This window comes from Xylocopa sonorina, chromosome 9 (assembly GCF_050948175.1).
Source record: "Xylocopa sonorina isolate GNS202 chromosome 9, iyXylSono1_principal, whole genome shotgun sequence".
Classification (NCBI taxonomy): Eukaryota; Metazoa; Arthropoda; class Insecta; order Hymenoptera; family Apidae; genus Xylocopa; species Xylocopa sonorina.
The window spans coordinates 8,795,823-8,815,657 of NC_135201.1; the positions used below are offsets into that span (position 1 = coordinate 8,795,823).

At 42.7% G+C, this 19,835-nt stretch overlaps 3 protein-coding genes across 8 annotated transcripts in view; 1 reads left to right on the top strand and 2 right to left on the bottom strand.

Annotated features, from left to right (window-relative positions):
* The first annotated feature begins 272 nt into the window (after positions 1-272).
* Positions 273-2,335, top strand: Hemk1 (HemK methyltransferase 1). Its single transcript, XM_076901394.1, has 5 exons — positions 273-620; positions 875-963; positions 1,048-1,261; positions 1,560-1,813; positions 1,912-2,335. Exons 1-5 carry the CDS (start codon positions 369-371, stop codon positions 2,153-2,155), a joined length of 1,053 nt encoding a protein of 350 aa, XP_076757509.1. The 5' UTR covers positions 273-368; the 3' UTR covers positions 2,156-2,335.
* A 1,196-nt stretch (positions 2,336-3,531) lies between these two features.
* LOC143427346 (uncharacterized) lies at positions 3,532-9,461 on the bottom strand. The gene is made up of 10 exons (XM_076901395.1): positions 9,274-9,461; positions 6,872-7,172; positions 6,427-6,604; positions 5,695-6,337; positions 5,357-5,613; positions 4,839-5,011; positions 4,537-4,768; positions 4,285-4,459; positions 3,971-4,202; positions 3,532-3,819 (listed from the first exon to the last, which is right to left on the bottom strand). The coding sequence occupies exons 1-10, from the start codon at positions 9,398-9,400 to the stop codon at positions 3,537-3,539; spliced, it is 2,601 nt and encodes an 866-aa protein (XP_076757510.1). The 5' UTR covers positions 9,401-9,461; the 3' UTR covers positions 3,532-3,536.
* A 1,642-nt stretch (positions 9,462-11,103) lies between these two features.
* Kibra (WW and C2 domain containing protein kibra) overlaps positions 11,104-19,835 on the bottom strand; it is a 32,845-nt gene continuing 24,113 nt past the window's right edge. For 3 of the 6 annotated variants that reach the window (XM_076901393.1, XM_076901388.1, XM_076901387.1), the window contains 9 exons: positions 16,256-16,364; positions 16,005-16,164; positions 14,389-15,909; positions 14,051-14,137; positions 13,776-13,965; positions 13,173-13,634; positions 12,841-13,056; positions 12,281-12,759; positions 11,104-12,207 (listed from right to left, as the gene is read on the bottom strand). In XM_076901393.1, coding sequence (XP_076757508.1) covers positions 11,748-12,207; positions 12,281-12,759; positions 12,841-13,056; positions 13,173-13,634; positions 13,776-13,965; positions 14,051-14,137; positions 14,389-15,909; positions 16,005-16,164; positions 16,256-16,364 — 3,684 coding nt within the window. In that variant the 3' untranslated portion in view covers positions 11,104-11,747. Of the gene's footprint in view, positions 12,208-12,280; positions 12,760-12,840; positions 13,057-13,172; positions 13,635-13,775; positions 13,966-14,050; positions 14,138-14,388; positions 15,910-16,004; positions 16,165-16,255; positions 16,365-17,313; positions 18,614-19,835 lie in introns of those variants that run through there. The other 3 variants (XM_076901390.1, XM_076901392.1, XM_076901389.1) reach the window with 3 other exon arrangements.

The following is a 19,835-nucleotide window of genomic DNA, read 5'->3' on the forward strand; positions in this document are numbered from 1 at the left end:
GTTTAAGACTATAGTTTGTAGAAATATATTTCTCATTCTCGTGATGTATTTGATTGTGATTATTTAAATAATTAATGATCGACGCAAGTTGTTCGAATGGAAGGTACAGGTAATCGTGTACTTGCCCTGCGAAAGTATTTAATCGTTACTTGTGCGTTAATGGTTTCTCTACTCGATCGACGTCGATCCATTGGGTATGAATGTAATAAAAGGAATTTCCCAGCAGCGGGCAGCACATAACAGAATTTATCGAGCAGAGGAATGCGTGTTTTGATACAGTACGTATCGTCACGTGAGGCAGTAATTCTCTGTTGCAAGTCCGGTTGAACTTAATTTCGCTGAGATTCAATTATTCTGTATGAAGCGTAATGTTGTTTCGTTGTCTCTCGAGTGCTCGTGCTTTCCTCGGTTTCGTGAGTGCTGAAGCATGTACGAAACGTTGTAGTGGTAAAATTATCACCTCCTCCCGAGTGACGCGACGTCTCTTTGCAACGAATGTGCAATGTCCCACTGTCGGTGAAATTATCGAACAATGGAGTAACCGGTTTAAGAACGAAGGTATCCCAGAGCCCGTAGAATCAATCGAGCACATCGTCGCACACGTCATAGGCACTAGCAAGGTATCGGGATTACTACATACTGCTCGTAGTCGTAACACAATCTCTTCTCGTATTTTTCCTCGTACCGACGACATCAGCTGACGAGATCATTCGCCAGCACTCACGCTGCTCCAAACATTTTCTTCGAATCATCCGCTAGTCTTTTCTATATTAAGACACTGAAAAAAATTGCTCGTCGTGTAACAGAATATCATTAAAGAAGGTGGTAAATACTGTTACGTTTCAGCAGTATTCTAGCGGGACTTTAATTTCAGATATTAGATGTAGCAAACGCGCGAAATGAACGACTTACGCAAGACCAACACGACACGCTGGATTCGCTGTGCGAATGCCGATTGTCTAGGTAAAAAGTTTCTCAGTATATCCTCGAGTAATTCTACATTTTCTGATTTGGTTTCTTTGCTCTGTTGGAATCGAATTTTTACAGGATGCCAGTCCAATACATAATAGGAGAATGGGACTTTCGGGATATTAATTTAAAGTTAGTCCCGCCAATTTTCATTCCGCGGCCAGAAACCGAAATGTTAGTCCATTATGCTTTAAAAGCCTTAAGCAGTTCTGGAAATGAAAGGAGGGAAATTTTAGAAATTGGTTGTGGTTCCGGCGCCATTTCTCTTGCGATTGCACACACAGACGAAACAGTAATTATCCCAGTAATCCGTTATTATCCATTTTCCACACATTCAATTACAGCGCTGTCCTCCTTAGCTTTAAGACATCTGAATTATTCATTTTTCTTCTTTCAACATGCAGAATTAAGCTGCTATAACGATAGTCTTAATCGAATTAAGGAGGACATAATAAATTCTCGTATAATATCGGAGATGTTTTCCGTGTCGTATGAATCCGTATTATATGAGAGTCCACTGTGCTCACGTTGAAAATGCTTTCCTAGAATAAAAATCGATTGTATAGTCTTTACACAAAACTACTTTCTAGGTGAATTGTATAGCGATCGATTCGTATCTGCAAGCCTGCGAATTAACGCAAGAAAATCGGGACAGACTAGGTTTAAAAGACCGAGTTGCGGTTGTGCATGCAACCCTTAAGGAAAATGGGACGATCGAACAGTCAGACGTGTTAAGTGGACCTAAAGATCTCGATTTGACCTCGAGGTCTTTTGATTTTATAGTTAGCAATCCTCCTTATGTGCCGACCAAACAAATACCTGCGTTAAATCCTGAAATTAAACTGTAATTAAACGGTTTTATTTGCATACGACTTATTAAGTAGAACAAATATTTCGGTACTTAAATAATATAATATTATTTTGCTTTTACTTCTTATACAGTTACGAAGACTTAAGAGCACTTGATGGAGGGGACGATGGTTTAAAAGTCATTAAACCTTTATTAAAATACGCTGCCACAGCTTTAAAGCCGGGAGGACGATTATTCTTAGAAGTCGATACAACACATCCTGAGTACATACAATTCTTTACAAAAAAATACCCCCTTCTTAAGCTTCAATACGAGCATACGTACAAAGATTTTTGTAATAACGATCGATTTGTTGAAATATTAAAATTATCGTGAATGTGTATCATTCATAAATGTTTCCTGACTTACGAAGCAAAATAATATGTACATATACATATAAATATAATATAAACGGGAAAAATTCATTTATATTTCCAGCATCAATCACAAAATTGTGTGTTTTAAAATTATAACAATGCTTATTACTTACGTAACTTAAATAATTCCTCTTAAAATATTACGAACACTTTACGTCGATTGATTATACAGTCCAACTAATTAAATTATATTAATTTATGATATTTACAATGAGAGTAACTGAAAATAAAATATAAACGCATTAGTTAACAAAATAAATAATTGAACAATGAATATAGTAAATAGTATCAATTGCCTTATTATTAAAAGATCATCATTCTCTCAACTTTCCCCGGATAGTACAAAGACGTCTTACGGACGTTTTAATATCTATTTCAGGGAGAGATGTTTTAACGATCTGTTATTTCTAGCGTCCTTAAGACATCCTGTACTATCCCCGTTATCATCGTCGCTGTAAAAAAAAATAAAATACCACGAACACTTAATTAACAATAAATTCACAAAGCGTTAGATCGCAATACTATGGATACGTATGCGCTACGTATTATAAATACACGCCTTAGGTAAATATTATCTATTCGATATATCTAATTCTTTATCCCTTTACGAGCTATTGTCGCTTGTGTTAATATATCAATGCATTTGAATTGAATTGATATAGTGACAAAGTCATAGCTCGCGAAGGGTTTATTTCGACAGTCTTTCAAGAAAATGTGACTTGAATGAACGGGTTGATGCAAATGAATTCAGTGTAAATGTGATATGTTAAATATGTATGTCACATGGGGTACAAAGGTTATCGATTAATGATTACTGATTGTGTAGGTACGTATAAAAATTCTTTAAATATTTACAATTGCTATAAATGCAATTTCAAATACTGATTTACAATATGTCTTTTGTCCGTCCTATAAGTATCAGTTGTTCCAAAATTGAAGTTATTAGCAATTTTGGTAGAACCAATATAGAAGGATAATTAGAATTGACACTTTTACTAGTTCTCTCTAATGCCTCCTTCCAATAGTTTTTCAACTACAATCAATTGTACTTTGATTCTTAACTCTTCGACATATACGTATATAATTTTTGTTATACTTATCTGTACATGTCGTGTAAAAAAAGTTGTTCTTCGACCAAGTCTATCATATTTATTATCATTTCCAACGTTTTCCTTTTCCTTCGAAATGCAAAATACAACGAATAGAATTATCCGTTTCGACTTATCTCAAGGACTATCATTGCCAAATTTCTCGTTCGATCAGGTCACGGTTAAAAAGTTAATAATAATACTATTATTATTATTATCATCATCGTTGGAAAACGTTAACTCGTCCATTGTTTATTGCGGAGAAAACTTCTCAAGCTCTTTCTTAATTGAAGCTATCAATGGTACCGCCGGATCTTGTGGGGGCAGTTGAGAATCTACAAGTATGCGCCTCGTGTCTATATCGGGTAAATTTGGTCTATGAAATGGACCAGCACTCAGTGGTCTGGAGCCCCAACCACTGCGAGATCGAAATGGCACCGAGTGTCCATTTCCCCCAACATTTCCATCAGTTGGTTTTACCATTAATGACGTACGTGGTCGAGTCTTCATTTCTGTTGATGGCGATGGCGCGGGACTAAATACATACACAGACATGATTGGATAACTTCCGATTTAAAGAAATGAGGTTTCATCGTTTCGATGATTCTTAACTGGATGAGAAAAGCCACGTAAAACGAGTACTGCGCATAAATTAAAATAGGAGCACACTTCACGAATATAAATACCTGGCATGGGGTGACCTCCCTTTAGTCTCTGAAAGTATTGTGAGAACATCTGGTGCATGCGTTGCAGAGGTCGGTCGCGTAGGGCATAAATGTACTTCAGGTTTCAGATCCCTACTTCCGAAGAGACTGAATGAATCCTCAAGGAGTTCGTGAAGTCTTCTCCTCGCTTTTCCCACAGGCCCAGACGGGGTCACATATGCTAGGTCGACTTCATTTCCTGATGTACTATTCCCTTAAATCGACGCGTACCAGTATCCAGTGAAAATTGACATTGAAAATAAAATCGATCGACATTAACTGGAGAAGAATCGTACCTTCTGCAGACAAGTTTTGCCTTCGAAGATTCCAAACTATAGGACCGACAACTCCAGGGTCTTTGATGGCACTCGAAGTTCGTGCGAAAAATTTTTCATTCACTTCGTCATCCCTGTAGACACCTAAGTCATCTCGCCTCACTAGTTCCGGAGAATCGATGTCTAAATGTTTAACCTAAACAAAAGAAATATACACTTAAAAGCTTCAAATAGATTTTTGTTGTAATACTTTTTACAAAAAATGTTTCACACCATAACCGGTTCTAGCACTTTGGAAAGTGGTTCGACACTTTTCATGCTGGGGAATGGTTTACAGGATGGCATGGAGAGATAAGAATGCGGAGAAGCAGTAGCTTCTTCTTGCCTCGTGTAATTATTTTCCAAAGAATCTAACGTTTCGAAATGATCGACGATCACATTCGTCGAATCGGACGTACGAGGAGTATCAATTGCGTTTGCTCGAGACATTTTTCCATGCGTTAATCTGTAAAAAATATAATAATATATCACAGAATATAAAAACGCAGTGAAACAATTTTGATAATCGGTTGCACCTCGATTTCTTTGGTGGATGTTCCCATGGGCTTGGCTCTCGAGCTTTCCTCTTTTGCTCTTCGTCGTCGTCGCTCGAAATCTCACGAGTTCCTGGCTCTGGACTGTTCGGAGTCTCGAGGGAAACTGTTCTCGATAAACTTCTAGGAGTCTGTCTCTGGCTGGTACCGTCAGTCTGGAAGGAAGTATAGGATGCGCTGAAGATCGATATAGGTGCTTCGTAATAAATCAGATTAGAACAAGATGGAGCATTTGTGAAGTCAATATCCGTCTGAACATGCGAGTTTGTCATTAAAGTTCCCCCTTGTAATTCTACCTGGACATTTGTACCCTGTTATTTAGTAATGAATTCCTCTGTACCTTGCGAATAGCATCATGCAAATTACTATCTATGGTGGAAAGTTTTTAACAAAATCTGATGCCTAATACCAAAAAAAAAAAAACAGTTTTGAAATACAAATGAACAGTACGAAAGAGGAGGCACAATCCAAAAAGCACAAATACAAATATAAAGTGATACCTTAATTTCCAGTTCTGATGCTGAGAAGGCATTGTTATCAAGACCAGCAGCTGCTTGTGTGTATTCCCGTTTCTTTTTCAAGATATGATGACTTGGCGGGGCAGCTACCGCGCTGTGCGCTCTTTTCCTTTTCGCTGCAAGAACCAACCCTACCACGACTAATGCTAACAATATGAAACCAGCGCTCGCTGCGCCAATCAGCAACCATGCATCCCTTTTCCTTGAAAGAGCCAATGGTCGCGTTTCCCTTAAGTATGCTGCGCGTGTAAAAAAAAAAAGACAAAAATAAAATTGATGCACGCAAAAGATTAATGATGTACATAATTATAAATATTCACGTTCACTTTGAATAATAACTGGTGCGCCGAGTTCCAATGCAACCTCTTGGGGCGACAATAGAGCCATATCTCTAGCAGCTGTCTCTGCTGGTACAGGTTTTCCACCTAGGTGAACAGAGTATATCAACTTCGTAGCACCGCCTTCGGTTACGCTTGTATTTTGCATTCTAACTTGGACGGTTTCCTCCCTGGGATGGTCCAACGAACGTAACTCGGAACGTTTGCCTACGCTCGTACTCTCTGCATCGATATTACTCGATATCTGTTTTTCAGACGACAGAGAATTATCTAAGTGATCTTGCAAATTATATCTCGTGGAAGATAAATTAAAGGGTGCATCGTCTTGCAGTGTTTCATCACTCGTATAATCTGTGATGTTTTCGTTGAAATCTATCGAGGCTGTTGTAGTAGATACTGTATTATTAGGTGATCCTCTTTCCTTGACAAGGCTTGACTTTTTTAATCGAAAAATATCTAATTCGATATAGTCATCGTGATTTTCGATACTGTTAACATTATCGAACTTGGGTAATTCGACTAGTTTGACGGGGGTTGGCATTGTAGACACCTGAGACTCCGAATGCGTTTGGATGCTCGATTTTGCTAGGTTCTCAGATATTTCTTCTCGATTAGCACTTTGCCGCTGAAATAATGTTTATACCAATTTTGGACTGAACTTTACATGTAAAATAAAATAATTACAATTAAAATATATTTGTTCAATACATGTACCTTGTTCTTTACGAGTGTCTGTTCTCGTGTGATTCGTCGGAAACGTGAATCTGTTTGCAGAAGTCCCAGGTGACGTTGTTGTTGCCTCGAAAACGCAGTCTTATACAGGCGAGCTAATTTCAACTCAATTTTGGGTGGTATAGCTTCGCCTGCGCGAAGAACTGTTAGCAACCAGTATCTAAAATACAAATACATTAAAAGATTCGTTTAATTTGTTCACCAATAACATTTAACGAGACTGTGGAATCGTATTTACGTTCGTACTTGTTGATACAAGCAAAATATAATACACTTGTCCATCGATTTACACGATATACTCACCCCACGTGGTTTTTCGAGTAAATAGAGTTCATTAACAAAAGATGTACAAAAGAAAAAAAGTTAAAAGCGAAGTACAACGTGAATCGAGGAACGACTGTGTGTATATAAAATTAATAACAAGTGCCTTGGCCCAGGATCTTCTCCAATGAGGACACCAATATTCTGATCCTCGTCGTCATCCAATCTAGGCGTGGGTTCGATGCAAGTAGTACACTTTGGCTCATTGGGGAATGCTGGGTCGTGACTGTCTTTATCTTCCACTGGCGAATAGAGCGTTACAGTGTGATGAACTGTCCTGGTCTCATAAAAGGTTAGACCTTGATTAGGGTCTACCCATGGTGGGGCATCCTTGGCATCTGACCAAAAGAAGTCTTGGAGGTGCACTCGACGCCCTGGCAGATGCTCAATGAGAATAATTTCATCCTCTGAAATTGAAAACGTTCAATCGTGTAGCATTACTATTTTAATTAACGCGATAACATGGAAGACAAGTATTACTGATGTTATTTAAAAAAAGATAGAAGACTCGACTCTTAAACACATTTTACAAAATATACTAGATTAATCAAATAAACAAGTTTTTTTCAAATCGCGTACGCGGATGTGTATGTATTGTCTCGTCTTGTTAGGACGACCTGATTTTATGGTCCGTTTGCAGTTCCGGTCCGGAAGTATCGTCGAAGTTCCGCGTATCTTGTCGACTGCAATGTTTGTTACAAAACAATACAAATTAAATAGTTTTTTACGTGTACATTCCTCGTACTATCTTCGTGGGTTTCGTTAAATCTAGCAGCACATCGAGTTTCATAAACATCAGAGGAACGCGAAACGTTGAAACGTTGCAAGAATGTAGATGAACAGCCCCGAATAGTAATTTACTGAATGAAAATGTATTTCAATCGACTATAGTAATTCGTCTATCAGCGAAAACGTGAACATGCTTCCTCATTCATTCCTCAATAATGTCCTTCGTGTCCCACGATACTTATTTCAAACGTTTAAAGCGTCTCCTCCGTCAGACTCGTGCAATCAATTTTCTAAGAATTTCTAACGGGCATCATTTTCTTATCAGAGGCCAGGGATTCTTCGCCCATAGAAACTTTTCCTCCGTTTGCGTAAAGACCCGAGGGACGTACATCTCGTGTATTTTTAGCGAATACTGGTAGTGGTGTTAAATCGATAGCCAGTCGAGTTCCTATGGTGAAAATAATGCAAATTGATTCGGATTAGTCCTCTAGAAGCTTTACCTTCGATTCCATCACAGATCACGGCCTGCTCGGGCCCCCTCTGATACGTACCGTTCCCAATTATTGTTTAACTCTCACGCAGCTCAACTTCTGCTATTAAACTCTAACTTCTCGTGCGGCACACGATACCTCGTCGTTGGTAGCGGTTTTAATTGCCGTGCCTAATCGGTTTATCATCGCGTAGAAAACGTTGTCCTTTCAATTCTATATCATTAGGGGACCTAAGCGTTCGTATTTCGCTTGTGAACAACTTCAGCGCGTACACTGACCGTTACAATCGATTATCGATTATTTGAAAAATCTGCTACTTTATGAAATGCTTACTGAATACTATTATTTATTCTCTCGATTTCTTTGTAAAGACAATCATTGTCCATAAAAATTCCTTTTACCCAATTCAAACGCGGATCCTGTATAAATCGATCGACGAAATCGATTCTTTTCAAAAGGTCGGAATGCTCAACAAAAAGGCAGCTACAGTATCTGTATAATGGATCAAAATTGCGTTTGATAGCCAAGTTCAATATCATCTAACGGATAGCTTTGGTTGCGTGGAAACGTTCGAAGGCTGCATGACTTGAATCGGTGCCGTACGATTTCGTATTTCAGTGCACACGTAGTAGAACTTACGTAGAACAGGATGCCAAACGCGTGTACGTACGCGTTTGTGTACACAGAAAAGCGTGGCGCTGATAATAATATCGATTAGCCCCGACGTACACTCGCAGCTGACCGTTGAATTACTTAAGCTGTCTTCTAGATTCTGCCACCTAGTTTCTCCGTCACGAGCGTCACGATTTCGAGTGGGTCGACACGGAAAACGCTCATGCAATCGCGACAGGTATGCACGAAGGCTTGAAATCTCTGACGAATAAGCTGCGAACTTTCTTCACGCCATGTTCACACCACAGAGTACACGTTGGGACGCGTTTTCAAAAAATGCGCGCCAACCAACAACCGAGAAAACAAAAATAAACATTTACCAATCGAATCTTCGCGGTCTTCGACGTAGTACTCGTAGTTCTCGATCGTTTGCTCGGCTATTTGGAAATATATACAATACCTGAGAAAAATAATTCGTAAAAGAAGTAAATACATGCGAGCAATGCAACTAGAGCGATACTAGTAACGCGAGAACAAAGGGTGATCATTAAATCAGATAGTGTCTCGTATTATGGATTCCCTTACATAAATCGGTACAACAACGTTTGACAAGGATACTGACGACTTTAGGTGGTCTTATTTTGTCTATGAAATAGGTGATCAATGAAAAACTAACCAGCGCCCGGAGGCAGGGAAGCTTGCACCCTCAGGATGTTCGAGTGTTGCAGAAGGAATATTACAATTTGCACTGCTGCACCAAACGAAACTGACAACACGTTACGCAAAACACAGCACAACAGCATCGCGCCGGATGCACCGCGCTCCGCTAGACAGAGGGGGACGCTGTCCGCGAGCCTACTGAACCGCATAAGCCAATCCGAACGATCACGAAGGCGTGCCGCGCAGGCGCGCTTTTCAAAACATGCGCACAAGCGTTCGATCCTTCGGTTCAGCGAGAATTTTCATTTTTAATATATCGTTCTACACGCCCACTGTAGATTATTCAACAGATATTATAAGTTCACTCGAGAACTTAAAATTATCACCTCTATCGCCTTGATAATTTTAAGCATCAGATCAGGCTGTTGTTTTATGTACACCAGACGCAAGGTTTTCGAAACACCTTTCGTATACCTTCATATTACTCGCACGAACTTTGTTAGAATGATTTTATTGCACCACTGCGTAATAGTTAGTCACATAAAATGATTTCGGGAGTTAGAAGACGTATATTAATCGTTAAAAGTCTGAGAAACAAATTTACGAATACAAAATAATATGGCAAGAATATACTGTATTTTTTTTTCTTTTTAATCGTTATCATACGAATCACTACCATTTAAATCATTACCGTTACTTACAAGTCATACTGTGGTTGTTTCTCGGAGGATGTACGTGTTTATGTATGTGTATAATTCATTACGAACTTATTATTAGCGTTATTACTATTCTTATCGATATCAGTACCATGATTCATATTTCCATGTTCTATTATACTCGTTATTCGCCATTCTATCATTGCCATCGCCGTGGATACGTTTTTACCGTCATCTCGTTACCATTGTGGCTGCCATTCGTGTGTATCATTATCATCGACAGCAACGTAACGCCACGTTGGTACATAATACGTTAACGAAACACGTTAATTAAATACAATACATATGCAAATAAGTCCTGCACTTCGACAATGTATTTCTATTACACAAAAGACAACTTTCGTTCCTTTTTCATATTGTTACGGAGAAGTAACAAAAGCTGTTACACGAGTTGTACACGTATTTTACCATAAAAAATATGCTCTCGCGAACCACATAAATGTACCGCGTAGTTTCTCTGTCCTAGGCGCTTTATAGATACATACATACGTATGTAATGTACATAAAAATATACGTTTACAACATACGTGCATACACGCATACATTCGTAAATACATGGATATATAATTTGTAGACGCGTAAACATGATTGTCTGGTGCGTATGTACAAAGTTATTTACATAATTGTTATCTCGAAGATTTTTTTTACTAGTCCCCAATGTGAAAACCCAATTCCTACCAGCTTCCTCGATATACGAAACAAATTGATCATTCCGGAAGTTAAAGGTGTTAAGTTCTCGTGTTTTAGAGCACTATCTTTCAATGAACTTTTTTCCTTTCTCGTATAATACAGGATGTTTCACACGACTATTAGTTACATTTTGCAGCTTAGGTCTTACAGTGTTAGTGCCAAATGTTCAACCTATTTACTTCAATCGATTGGAACTGAATTGTGATTTTAGGACACGTTAAACAGCACAGTCTCGATCAAATTAGCCAAGTTACTTCGGATTTTAGTAACTTGACCACGTTGAAGAATGCTTACTGGTCGGTGAAATTGAGACAACGAGAAGCGCAGAAGCATTCAAAGATTCTAAACGCGAACAAGTTATGAAATGGTAGTTATAGAATCGAGGAACAACCATCCAGGGCTACAGTTATCATCCTCTTTTCCCTTTGTCTACTTTTCTCCTCTTTCCTTCGTTTGTTACATTTTTCGGTGTGGCAGTCCAGCTGCTCGGTGGGGCCGTGTGTGTGCTCTAAACAGGGAACGCGCAAAGGGAAGCGAGTAAAATGACATACACGACATAACGCACAGAATAATGAACCGGGATGCAAGACAGAAACCCGATCAAGTTCGATTTGAAATTAAATAATTCACGCATTAAAATCTCATTTAAATAATTTACATTGTTTCGTATGTACAGGGCGCTCGTTTCACGCATTTCTCGCTACGGCTTCGAAAAAGTTCCTAGAAATTTCCTCTTTACGGCATCGTGTCGTCGCGTCGTTAACTAGTAATTATAAAAAAAAAAAAAAGAAAAAACAATAACAATACGGCAACACTTTATTCAGTTCATTGTACTAGTTACACTAGCATCGTCATATGTATGTGTGCCGTTCGAATATACTTCACTTACGTTTTCTCCAATCGTCGTGCATGGCACCTAGAATTCGAAAAAAAGCGAGGAAACGATATTCCTTTGTTCTTCATTCCAATCCTTTTGTTTCTGTTCGAAAATTACTGAACTGGTCACGCGTTAAAATTATCCAACGATTAGAATAAATTCGTCCATTGTTTAAGAAAAAGGTGATGGAGAAACGAGGTGCAAACATTACACCTCGACACCGAGTACTCTGTCGACGACGTATTCGTACCTCCTTGGCTCTTCGCCGTCGTTTTCTTCGGTAGTCTTGAGACCATCGCCTTGACCGTTTTCTTGGCAATGCGCACTCGTATCGGATGGTCGACCTTTCGCGTTCACAGATTTATTTGTACTGTTCGCTGGAACATCCTCGTCCACACTTGTAATCGTGCTTGCGTTACTGGTCGTGGCACCGTCAGTCCTCAACGCAGACGCATTCCCGCTAGGAACACTATTAGACCGTATAGCCAAATTCGTAACACCTTGAGCACCAAACTTATTAACCATGGATTCGGTGCTAATCGGCTCTGAGGCGTATCTCTTGTGCTGGATGGACGACGGAGATGGCGATGAGCTCTCGCATAGTGAGTCTTCGGGAGGAAGTACAGGAACATTGAGATTAACGCGCGTGAAGAAGGCCATTTTTTCTCTGCAAAAAAAGATTACAGTGAATTCGTATTCTTATCAAATCTGACAATAGTTTTGCTTAACAATGTACATACTTGAATGAGATAATATCAGGCTTGCCCTTGCCAGCTTTCGTTTTCCTCAGCTTGTAGATTTCTTTCGAGGTTTTCTTCAGCATCTTCTCCACTCTTTTATCTTCGGCGCTCTTGCCGTTTTTCCCACTTTCGGCTTGGGCCATGAGGTTTTGGAACTTGTGATCCTCCAGCAACCACGTCGCGAAATCGGTGTCCCCCTTTTCACGTGCCTGCTCCAACCTTTGCTTCAACTCGCGCAATCTGCTCAGCTCGTCCTGAAGATTGTTCAGCCTGGCGTGTTGCGCTTGAAGATCCAATTCGAGGTCCAGAGAGGTCCTCGCTGTAGGCGGCAAATTCGTGGACTTTTTCGAGGCGGTTTTACAGCTGAGAGCAGACAAAGGTCTTCTCCATCGGAGGGACCGTCTTTCTACTGAGTTTCGTTGAAAAGGTCCGCCTCTTCGATAAAGAGGCATGCTACTATCGCTATCGCTCCGATTCAACTGAAAATATTGAACGGATAAATCTTCACGACCCTAAAGGGATTCAGTTCTGAATGCATTAAGAAAGAAAATAGTGCTCACCCGACAAATATAGTGATTTTTGCTGACTGCAGCGCTGGGTGAAAACGTTTGACTCCTTTTAATTACAATCGAATTTTTGTCGTCGTGCATTACGCTAGAGGCAACTCCGGCTGCAGAGAGTTTCCTCTGTTTTCCTTGTTCCGGGATGAAAACGCATTCAGTATTGGTCTCTTTGTCCTGAGTATGTCTTGCTTCTTCGCTCAATTCTTCCTCCTCCTTGTTTATATACACAAATTTATACACATTAACAACAAATTTAAAAAAACCTACTTAATTATAATTCATCCAAGAAGAAATGGAAAAGGAACACTATAATTGAAAGCAGTGATTACCTCGTGTTCCAATACATCCTCCAGAACATTATCTTCCATCGCGAATTCAACGATGATTCCCTCCTCGTCGCTGTCCTCACTTCCGCTTTCGCTGCCACCATTCTCATCCTCTTCCTCGGGACTACCCAAGCAATTGGCCAGCTCTTCCAGCCTTAACGAGATTGCTGTTTGAAGTTCGTCGCAGCCCTGATTCCTCGTCAATGTAGACGTTTGAGAGCTGATGATCGTACTCTCGTCGCTGCTTTCCTCTTTCGTATTCTGCCCGCTACGGTAGACAGATAAATCCGACTCTTGCTTATCGTGTTTGGCTTGCCTCACCACACTGGTAGAGATACTGTTACTGTTGCTGGTACTGGTGCTAGGGCTGTCGGATGGTTGCATGAAGCGAAAGGAGAGTATGTTGTACCATTTAACACTTGGCGATTCTGGACTAAAGTCTGCAAGGGACACTTGGGCGGATCCCTGAAACAAGAACAATCCAGTTGAGAAATTAAATAGTCGTAGAAATGGCACTCTAACTTTGGCAATTGAGACGTTGCGAAAGCTATCCAATAATTAGTGTCCGGTATTCTCATTATTCTGGAGGTTGAAAAATACACCTACCAAGCATTCCTCAGACTCGCTGCCTGTACACCAAACGTTGACTTGCAGTGTCTTTGTATATAATTTATTGAGTGGTACTGCAATCGGGAACGTTTCACCGAAGGTTGGTTTACGCAAATCCACAACAGGCTTCGTACAACACATGTGATTAACAGGTGGCTGCATCGGAAGCAATGCAGCCTTTATATACCTAAACGCAAAATAGAGAGAAAAATGATATTTCACACTGTTTTAATATTCAATTAAATATTTACGCTAAACATTCAAGTACTTACACTTGGGCATTGTTAGGAATAAAGAGGGCAGCCAAATTTCTGGCACGTTCAATTCCGACATGGAGCAAACCGTCACTTACAGAATATCTAAACAAACAAAAAGTCCAATCAATAAGGAAGGGATTAATCATTAATCCCTAACAGTTCTAAGACATTGCATACCACACTGGGTTCACCATAATCTCTAAAATTTTTACAACACAGTGTTTGGCATCATGATACATGAGTAAATACACCAATAATCTCACGAATGCATGCATGCTCTTAAAGTAGATATTCCAATGAGTCATCAAGCCTTGAAGTTCTACTTACAACCAAGAACAAACAAAAAAACGAACCTAAGCTTAATCTGCACTTGTGCCGTTTCCAGACTCATTTCTCCAAGAGCCAGAGAGTCCACGTCGCCAATAGTACCGGGCAGTTTCCTTCTGTTAGAGGCCTCGAACACGCCCGAATCACCAGCGACACTTTCATCCGAAACAGCAGCAGAGACGGACCTCGTGTTCGTCCCAGAACTACTAGCCCTCGAACGAATGCCAGTAGGTGGAGGTGTCTCGCTGATAGGCGAGAGGGGTTCCTGCGAGGTCACTTGATGCTGCATCACGCACACAGGCCTTCCCAAGCCGCTGCCTTGGGACATATTTCCGGACTGCAATTCGACAGGCGGATGCGGTCCACCCACTAACTTCAAACGATCTTGGGGTCCAACGCAGGATTGCTCGTGCGAGGATGCCTGTTGCTGGCTGAGCCTCAGCTCCGCTAGACGATCCTCCAATTGATTCCCGTCCAGATGGGCGTTGGACGCGGCCATAGGTCTCTGATGCTGCCGCCTCTGCATTTCCACGTGCTCGTATGCTGGCGGTGGGCCTATTGGAGCGTTCTCGTAAAGCGGTGAAACGGGCGGGCTGACGCTGGACAGGCTGGACCTGGGCGAGAGGCTTGGCTGTGATCGACCTGGCGACGGCGTGCTGACCAAATTGTTCTGTTCCGTGCCTCTGAGCAGTCGCTCGACGCGTCTGTGCAGGTCGACCATGTCGACTGGCCGATCCTGTTGCGAGCTAACGGGGCCCAGACACTGTGGGCCACCGTAAATGTCCGTGAAGCTCAACCCAGAGCTCAGGGAACCTTTGCTGCTTGTCGTACTTAGACTTCCGAGACTGGAGCTGCTGCTCACCGAGAGCGTGCTTGCACTGAGAGTCTTCAGTTGGCCCTCGAGCATTGCCATCGAGCGTAACGCGTCCCTCAGCTGTTGCAACAGCAATTGCTTCTCCTCGTGCAACCGTACGCGATCGGTTATAGTCTTGTTGGACAGTTCAAGCGCATTGTTCAGGTCCTGCTCGAGGCGACGGATCTCGCTTTGGATCTTCTTCATGTCCTGCTGCGTTCTGGTGCGTGGAGTGATGCTCCTCAACTCTCTGAGGAGCTGTTCTTTTTCCTGGAAGAGCAACAGCTTGTCTTTATCGCTCTCCGTCTGGCCGGGCGTCACTTTCTCCTCGAGATCAGCCAGTTGTTGTTGAATGTGCTGTATCCTCTTTCTGGCCTCGTCGTACTGCAACCTCATGCGTGCCATCTCAGCTAACCGAGTGCCGATCGGGACCAATTCACCGGACAAGTCGGTCTGAGACGCTGTGCTTAGCTTCTCTTGGGGTAAGCTGAGTGTGCTGGCCTCGGGACTACCTTCGCAGAGTTGCAATCGTGTCAGCTCGTCCTTTAGTTGGGCCAGCGACTGCATCAGTTCTGCCTTTTCCTTTTCACCGGAACTTAGCGACTTTTGGATGTTTCGAAGCTCCGTCATAATCGCCTGGGCTTCTGTGATGTTGTAACAACCGCCATGGTGTCCGCTTAGCTTCTGCTCGACGCTGTATCGAACAAAGCAAACGTTGAGATATACCTTCTTTTCTGATAAGCTGCTGCTTCTCGAAAATCTACCGCGAAATGGAACAGAGTGATATACCTAGCAAGAGTGTCCACTCCTCGCTGTGTACAGTTCATCTCGGCACGGATCTGTTCGAGCTCTCGTTTCAACCGGGAAACTCGACTCCTTGCGAGCGCAACATCGGATTTCAACAGATCTGGATCATACTTGGTGCTCAATGAACTTGAACTGGAGCACACTATAGACAAGACAGATGAATGAAATTAAAAAATCTCTACACATCTAGATTAAATGTATAATAAAAAATATTCTGAAAAATAGATACTCACAACTAGTGCGCGATGCACCAAGCGTTGTTAAAGCGTTGTTGAGGTGATTGTACTCATCCTGGGCTAAGCATAGCCTCTGTTGTTTTACATCGTAGATTTCCTTCTTCGCCTGTAACACAATAGAGAAATGCCTCGTCAAAAGATTGATTACGTGGTATGTTTTTAAAAAACTAAAAATTAATTAAGTGACAGTGACGAGAACAAGTGTTCACATACAATGAACACCGAAAATATTCGCCAGTATATATTTAATCTTTTCAGTGCCTAAGAGTACACCTTTACGAATTTCTTTCTAGGCGCTGTTTCTTTATCTATTTTGTACAGGAATGCGCACTTGCACAAACATCCGCAGTCTAGTCGTAATCGACGTAAGTTCTGAAGTAAGACCCGTGTGTGTACATCACTTGAGCAACACGCTTCTCAGAGAGAACTCTCCACGCTCGGAAGTGGCGGTTGAATTCGGAATAATTACATCGGCATCGTGTTTTCACCTCGATCACGCGCGCTCGCTATTCAACGGAAATCGCGCAACGCGCCGTCCAGACATTCCTTTGCTTTTCAGACAAGGAAATACCATTACGCATGATTTACGCGGTGCCACAATCACGCACCTCGGGCGCCACCACATGAAACGAGACGTCATCGTAACGCGAGACGAATTAAAAGAACGCGAGGAACAGTATCGAGAGACATCAACACGATATTAATGGATTTTCCGTCTCGGTTCACATGGAATGTTGTACTTTTCCTACTCCGTACACCTGATCCAAGCCCCGATACTTTCAACTGCCATTCGTTTCCGAATCAGGATCCGTTCTCCGTTGACGCGTGCGACAAAAACACGCATGGATACGACTAAAAGCTCCTATCTAGTCCCATCGACAAATGGTGTATCGTATTATTAGGCACGTGCAAGGGAACTCTAGAAGAGAATACTTGGAGGAACACGGGGTTCAACGAGGAAACACTGACGGCACGAAGCCGGAATTTCACTTGAACGGATTCTAAGAGATCCGAGTAACGCTCGAGGCACGCGAGAATCCTGGAAGAGGCCTTACGTATTCACAGTAATAGTACGCAGTAGCGTCGGTGTCATCGCGTCTGTAGCACTGCTCCCAGTAAAATCTCTGGATCTGCTCGTCGTTCTCGTAATCGTTGTGGTAGCACATTCTCATGCGATATTGAGAGACGACGTTCTCGTAAATTTGCTCCTGCCGATAAGGCTGCTTGCACGAACGCTGTTGCTCGGGATATTGCTGGCGTTGCTGTTGCTGTTGCTGCAGCCGTTGATGATGTGCCTGCTGATGGTAATTGTTCACGTAGGTGCGGTACTGGTGCGCCGGTACGAGTACGCAGAGTGTGTACTGACGGTCCATGCCGGGTACACGGTAGACTAGGCACGGTTCCTCTTCTTCTTCCTCCTCGTCTTCTTCGTCGTCGTCGTGATCGTTGCCGTCTCTTTCTTCCCTCTTCTATATCAGCTCTTTCTCTCCTCCTTCTTTCTACGTGCTCTTCTTCTCCTTCTCTTTCTCCTTCTTCTTCCTCTATCCCGTCGGACGTCTATCTCCTCTTCTCTTCACCTCATCTTCGCGAAGGCCTCCTTGAGACTGGCCGGTTTACGGGGCCCGAAATTCCGATCCCCACCTCTGTGGGTCTCAATTTTTAAGGGATCCCACCTTTTTTCCTCCTTTTTGCCTTCTCTTCCTTCGCTTCTTGCACCACCCGGTCGATCTTCTCCTTCCCTTCTCGTTTCCATCCTGCTCTTACCTACCACCCTTGCCCCTACCACCGTACCCAACATCCTTTCTTTTTACTCCTCTATTTCTCCCTCCTTCTCTTTCTTCTTCCGTTTAATCCTTCGATTCCCTGCCTCTTTCTCGCTCGAATACACACACAAGACCGCACACAAACGGACATCGGGTTCTCTTTCTCCGTTGATCCGCTCTATAGGCGTACCTCCTTTTCTCTTTCCCTCTGCTCCTTCCATAGTCTTTTCATTTATCTCGCTTCAACCATGGTGGCCTCAAGCTGCTCTTTCTTACCCGGTGTAAAAAGGCGGGCCTCATCCTGAGGGCCGGCAGCACCGTCACAATCGAGCCCTTGCAACCCCCACTTCCGCTACTTTTCCTGCCACCCCTCTCATTCCAACTCTGCCTGTTTCTCTTACAATCTCCGTATTTGCCCCACTCCGCCTCCTCCTTTCAAATACTATGCATTTCATGCGGTATTCGTTCCTAGTGAATCTTATTGATACTAGACCTTACGCACACACGTGCTGCGCGTTCGCTCGCGCGCCATTCGAATATTTACGGTATCACGTGTCGAAATTTCCCGCCTTCTCTCCGTCCAGCCTTCAGCTATCTCCGTCGAATCAACAGAAATTCCAGGCCTGGAATTTCCTCTCACAATCCGAGCTTCTCTCGGCTACCTGAAAAGTCGAGATGTAGAGCATCTTCAAAATTCGTCGCGCAGAAGATAAATGAAAAGCCGTAATTCGCGAAAGAACTGTCAGTCCTTTCCTCGACTCATCCGAAGAACTGCCCAGAGGCAGAAACGTCGAGGAGGACGCGTCTCGAGTTTTATCATAGCGTTCGTCATTGAGCCTACCCCCGTAGGGCGTACACATTTTTCTTCGGCGACGCGGAATGTCGTGGTGGTATGCAGGAGAGCCAGATATGCAGGGCGCCGTTGGGCGAGCACACGATCCTGTCGTTGGCGGAGCCCAGCCTGTAAGGGACGACAGCAGGAACGGAGTAGGGGCCCGTGAGGTAGTGGAGGAGGGGAGGGAGGGCCTGACGAGGTCACGGTACGACCCTGCTGAACGTGTCCCATCTCGGACTCCTCTGGTCGGTAGTAGAACCGACCTTGAGTCGCGCATTATGCCTCGTCCTTGTTGGAATTTCTGGGGCCACTACTGGCCCATCAGCCGTGTCTCTAATCATCTAAGAACAGGCCCGGTGGACCTTGGTGTATGTCCCCTCTCCGTCAGGAGGCTCGTTCTGTGGCAATAGCGATGGGATCAATTCGCTCATCCCTTGCACACGTTACGGACCTTTTCGCTGATATAACTGTCCAATAAATAACTTGATAGTTCCTTTAATTACGTGCTTCCAATAACTTCCAAATTACACTATTCGAACTGTTTTAACTTTCTGGGATTTAATTTTAAGGGCGTTGACTTGAACATCTCTGCGGAAAAAGATATTGCACAACGATTATCTAATCGCAAACATTGGAATAGCTTTGTTACTTTATGCTCATCTACGGAAAAGTGCCTTTTTCAGGGATACAGCCCCGGAATTTCGTGGCTTAGCGAGGAATTCGTAGCGCATACCGGACGAGCGAGCAAAGAGAAGGTGGTATTGCACGAAAATTACTAGTATCGGATCGATTCCATCACTACGCAACAGAGAATTCCGCCCCACCAGACGTGCTTTGCCTCCGTACCACCTCACCACCACGAAACCGCCGAAGGATTCACGGGGCTCGGGCCCCGCGCGCATATTTCTCGGTCCACACTATTATTGTCGGAGGCTCCGCAGATGCTATCGAGTACGAGCCGGTTCGCTCGCCTCGCGGA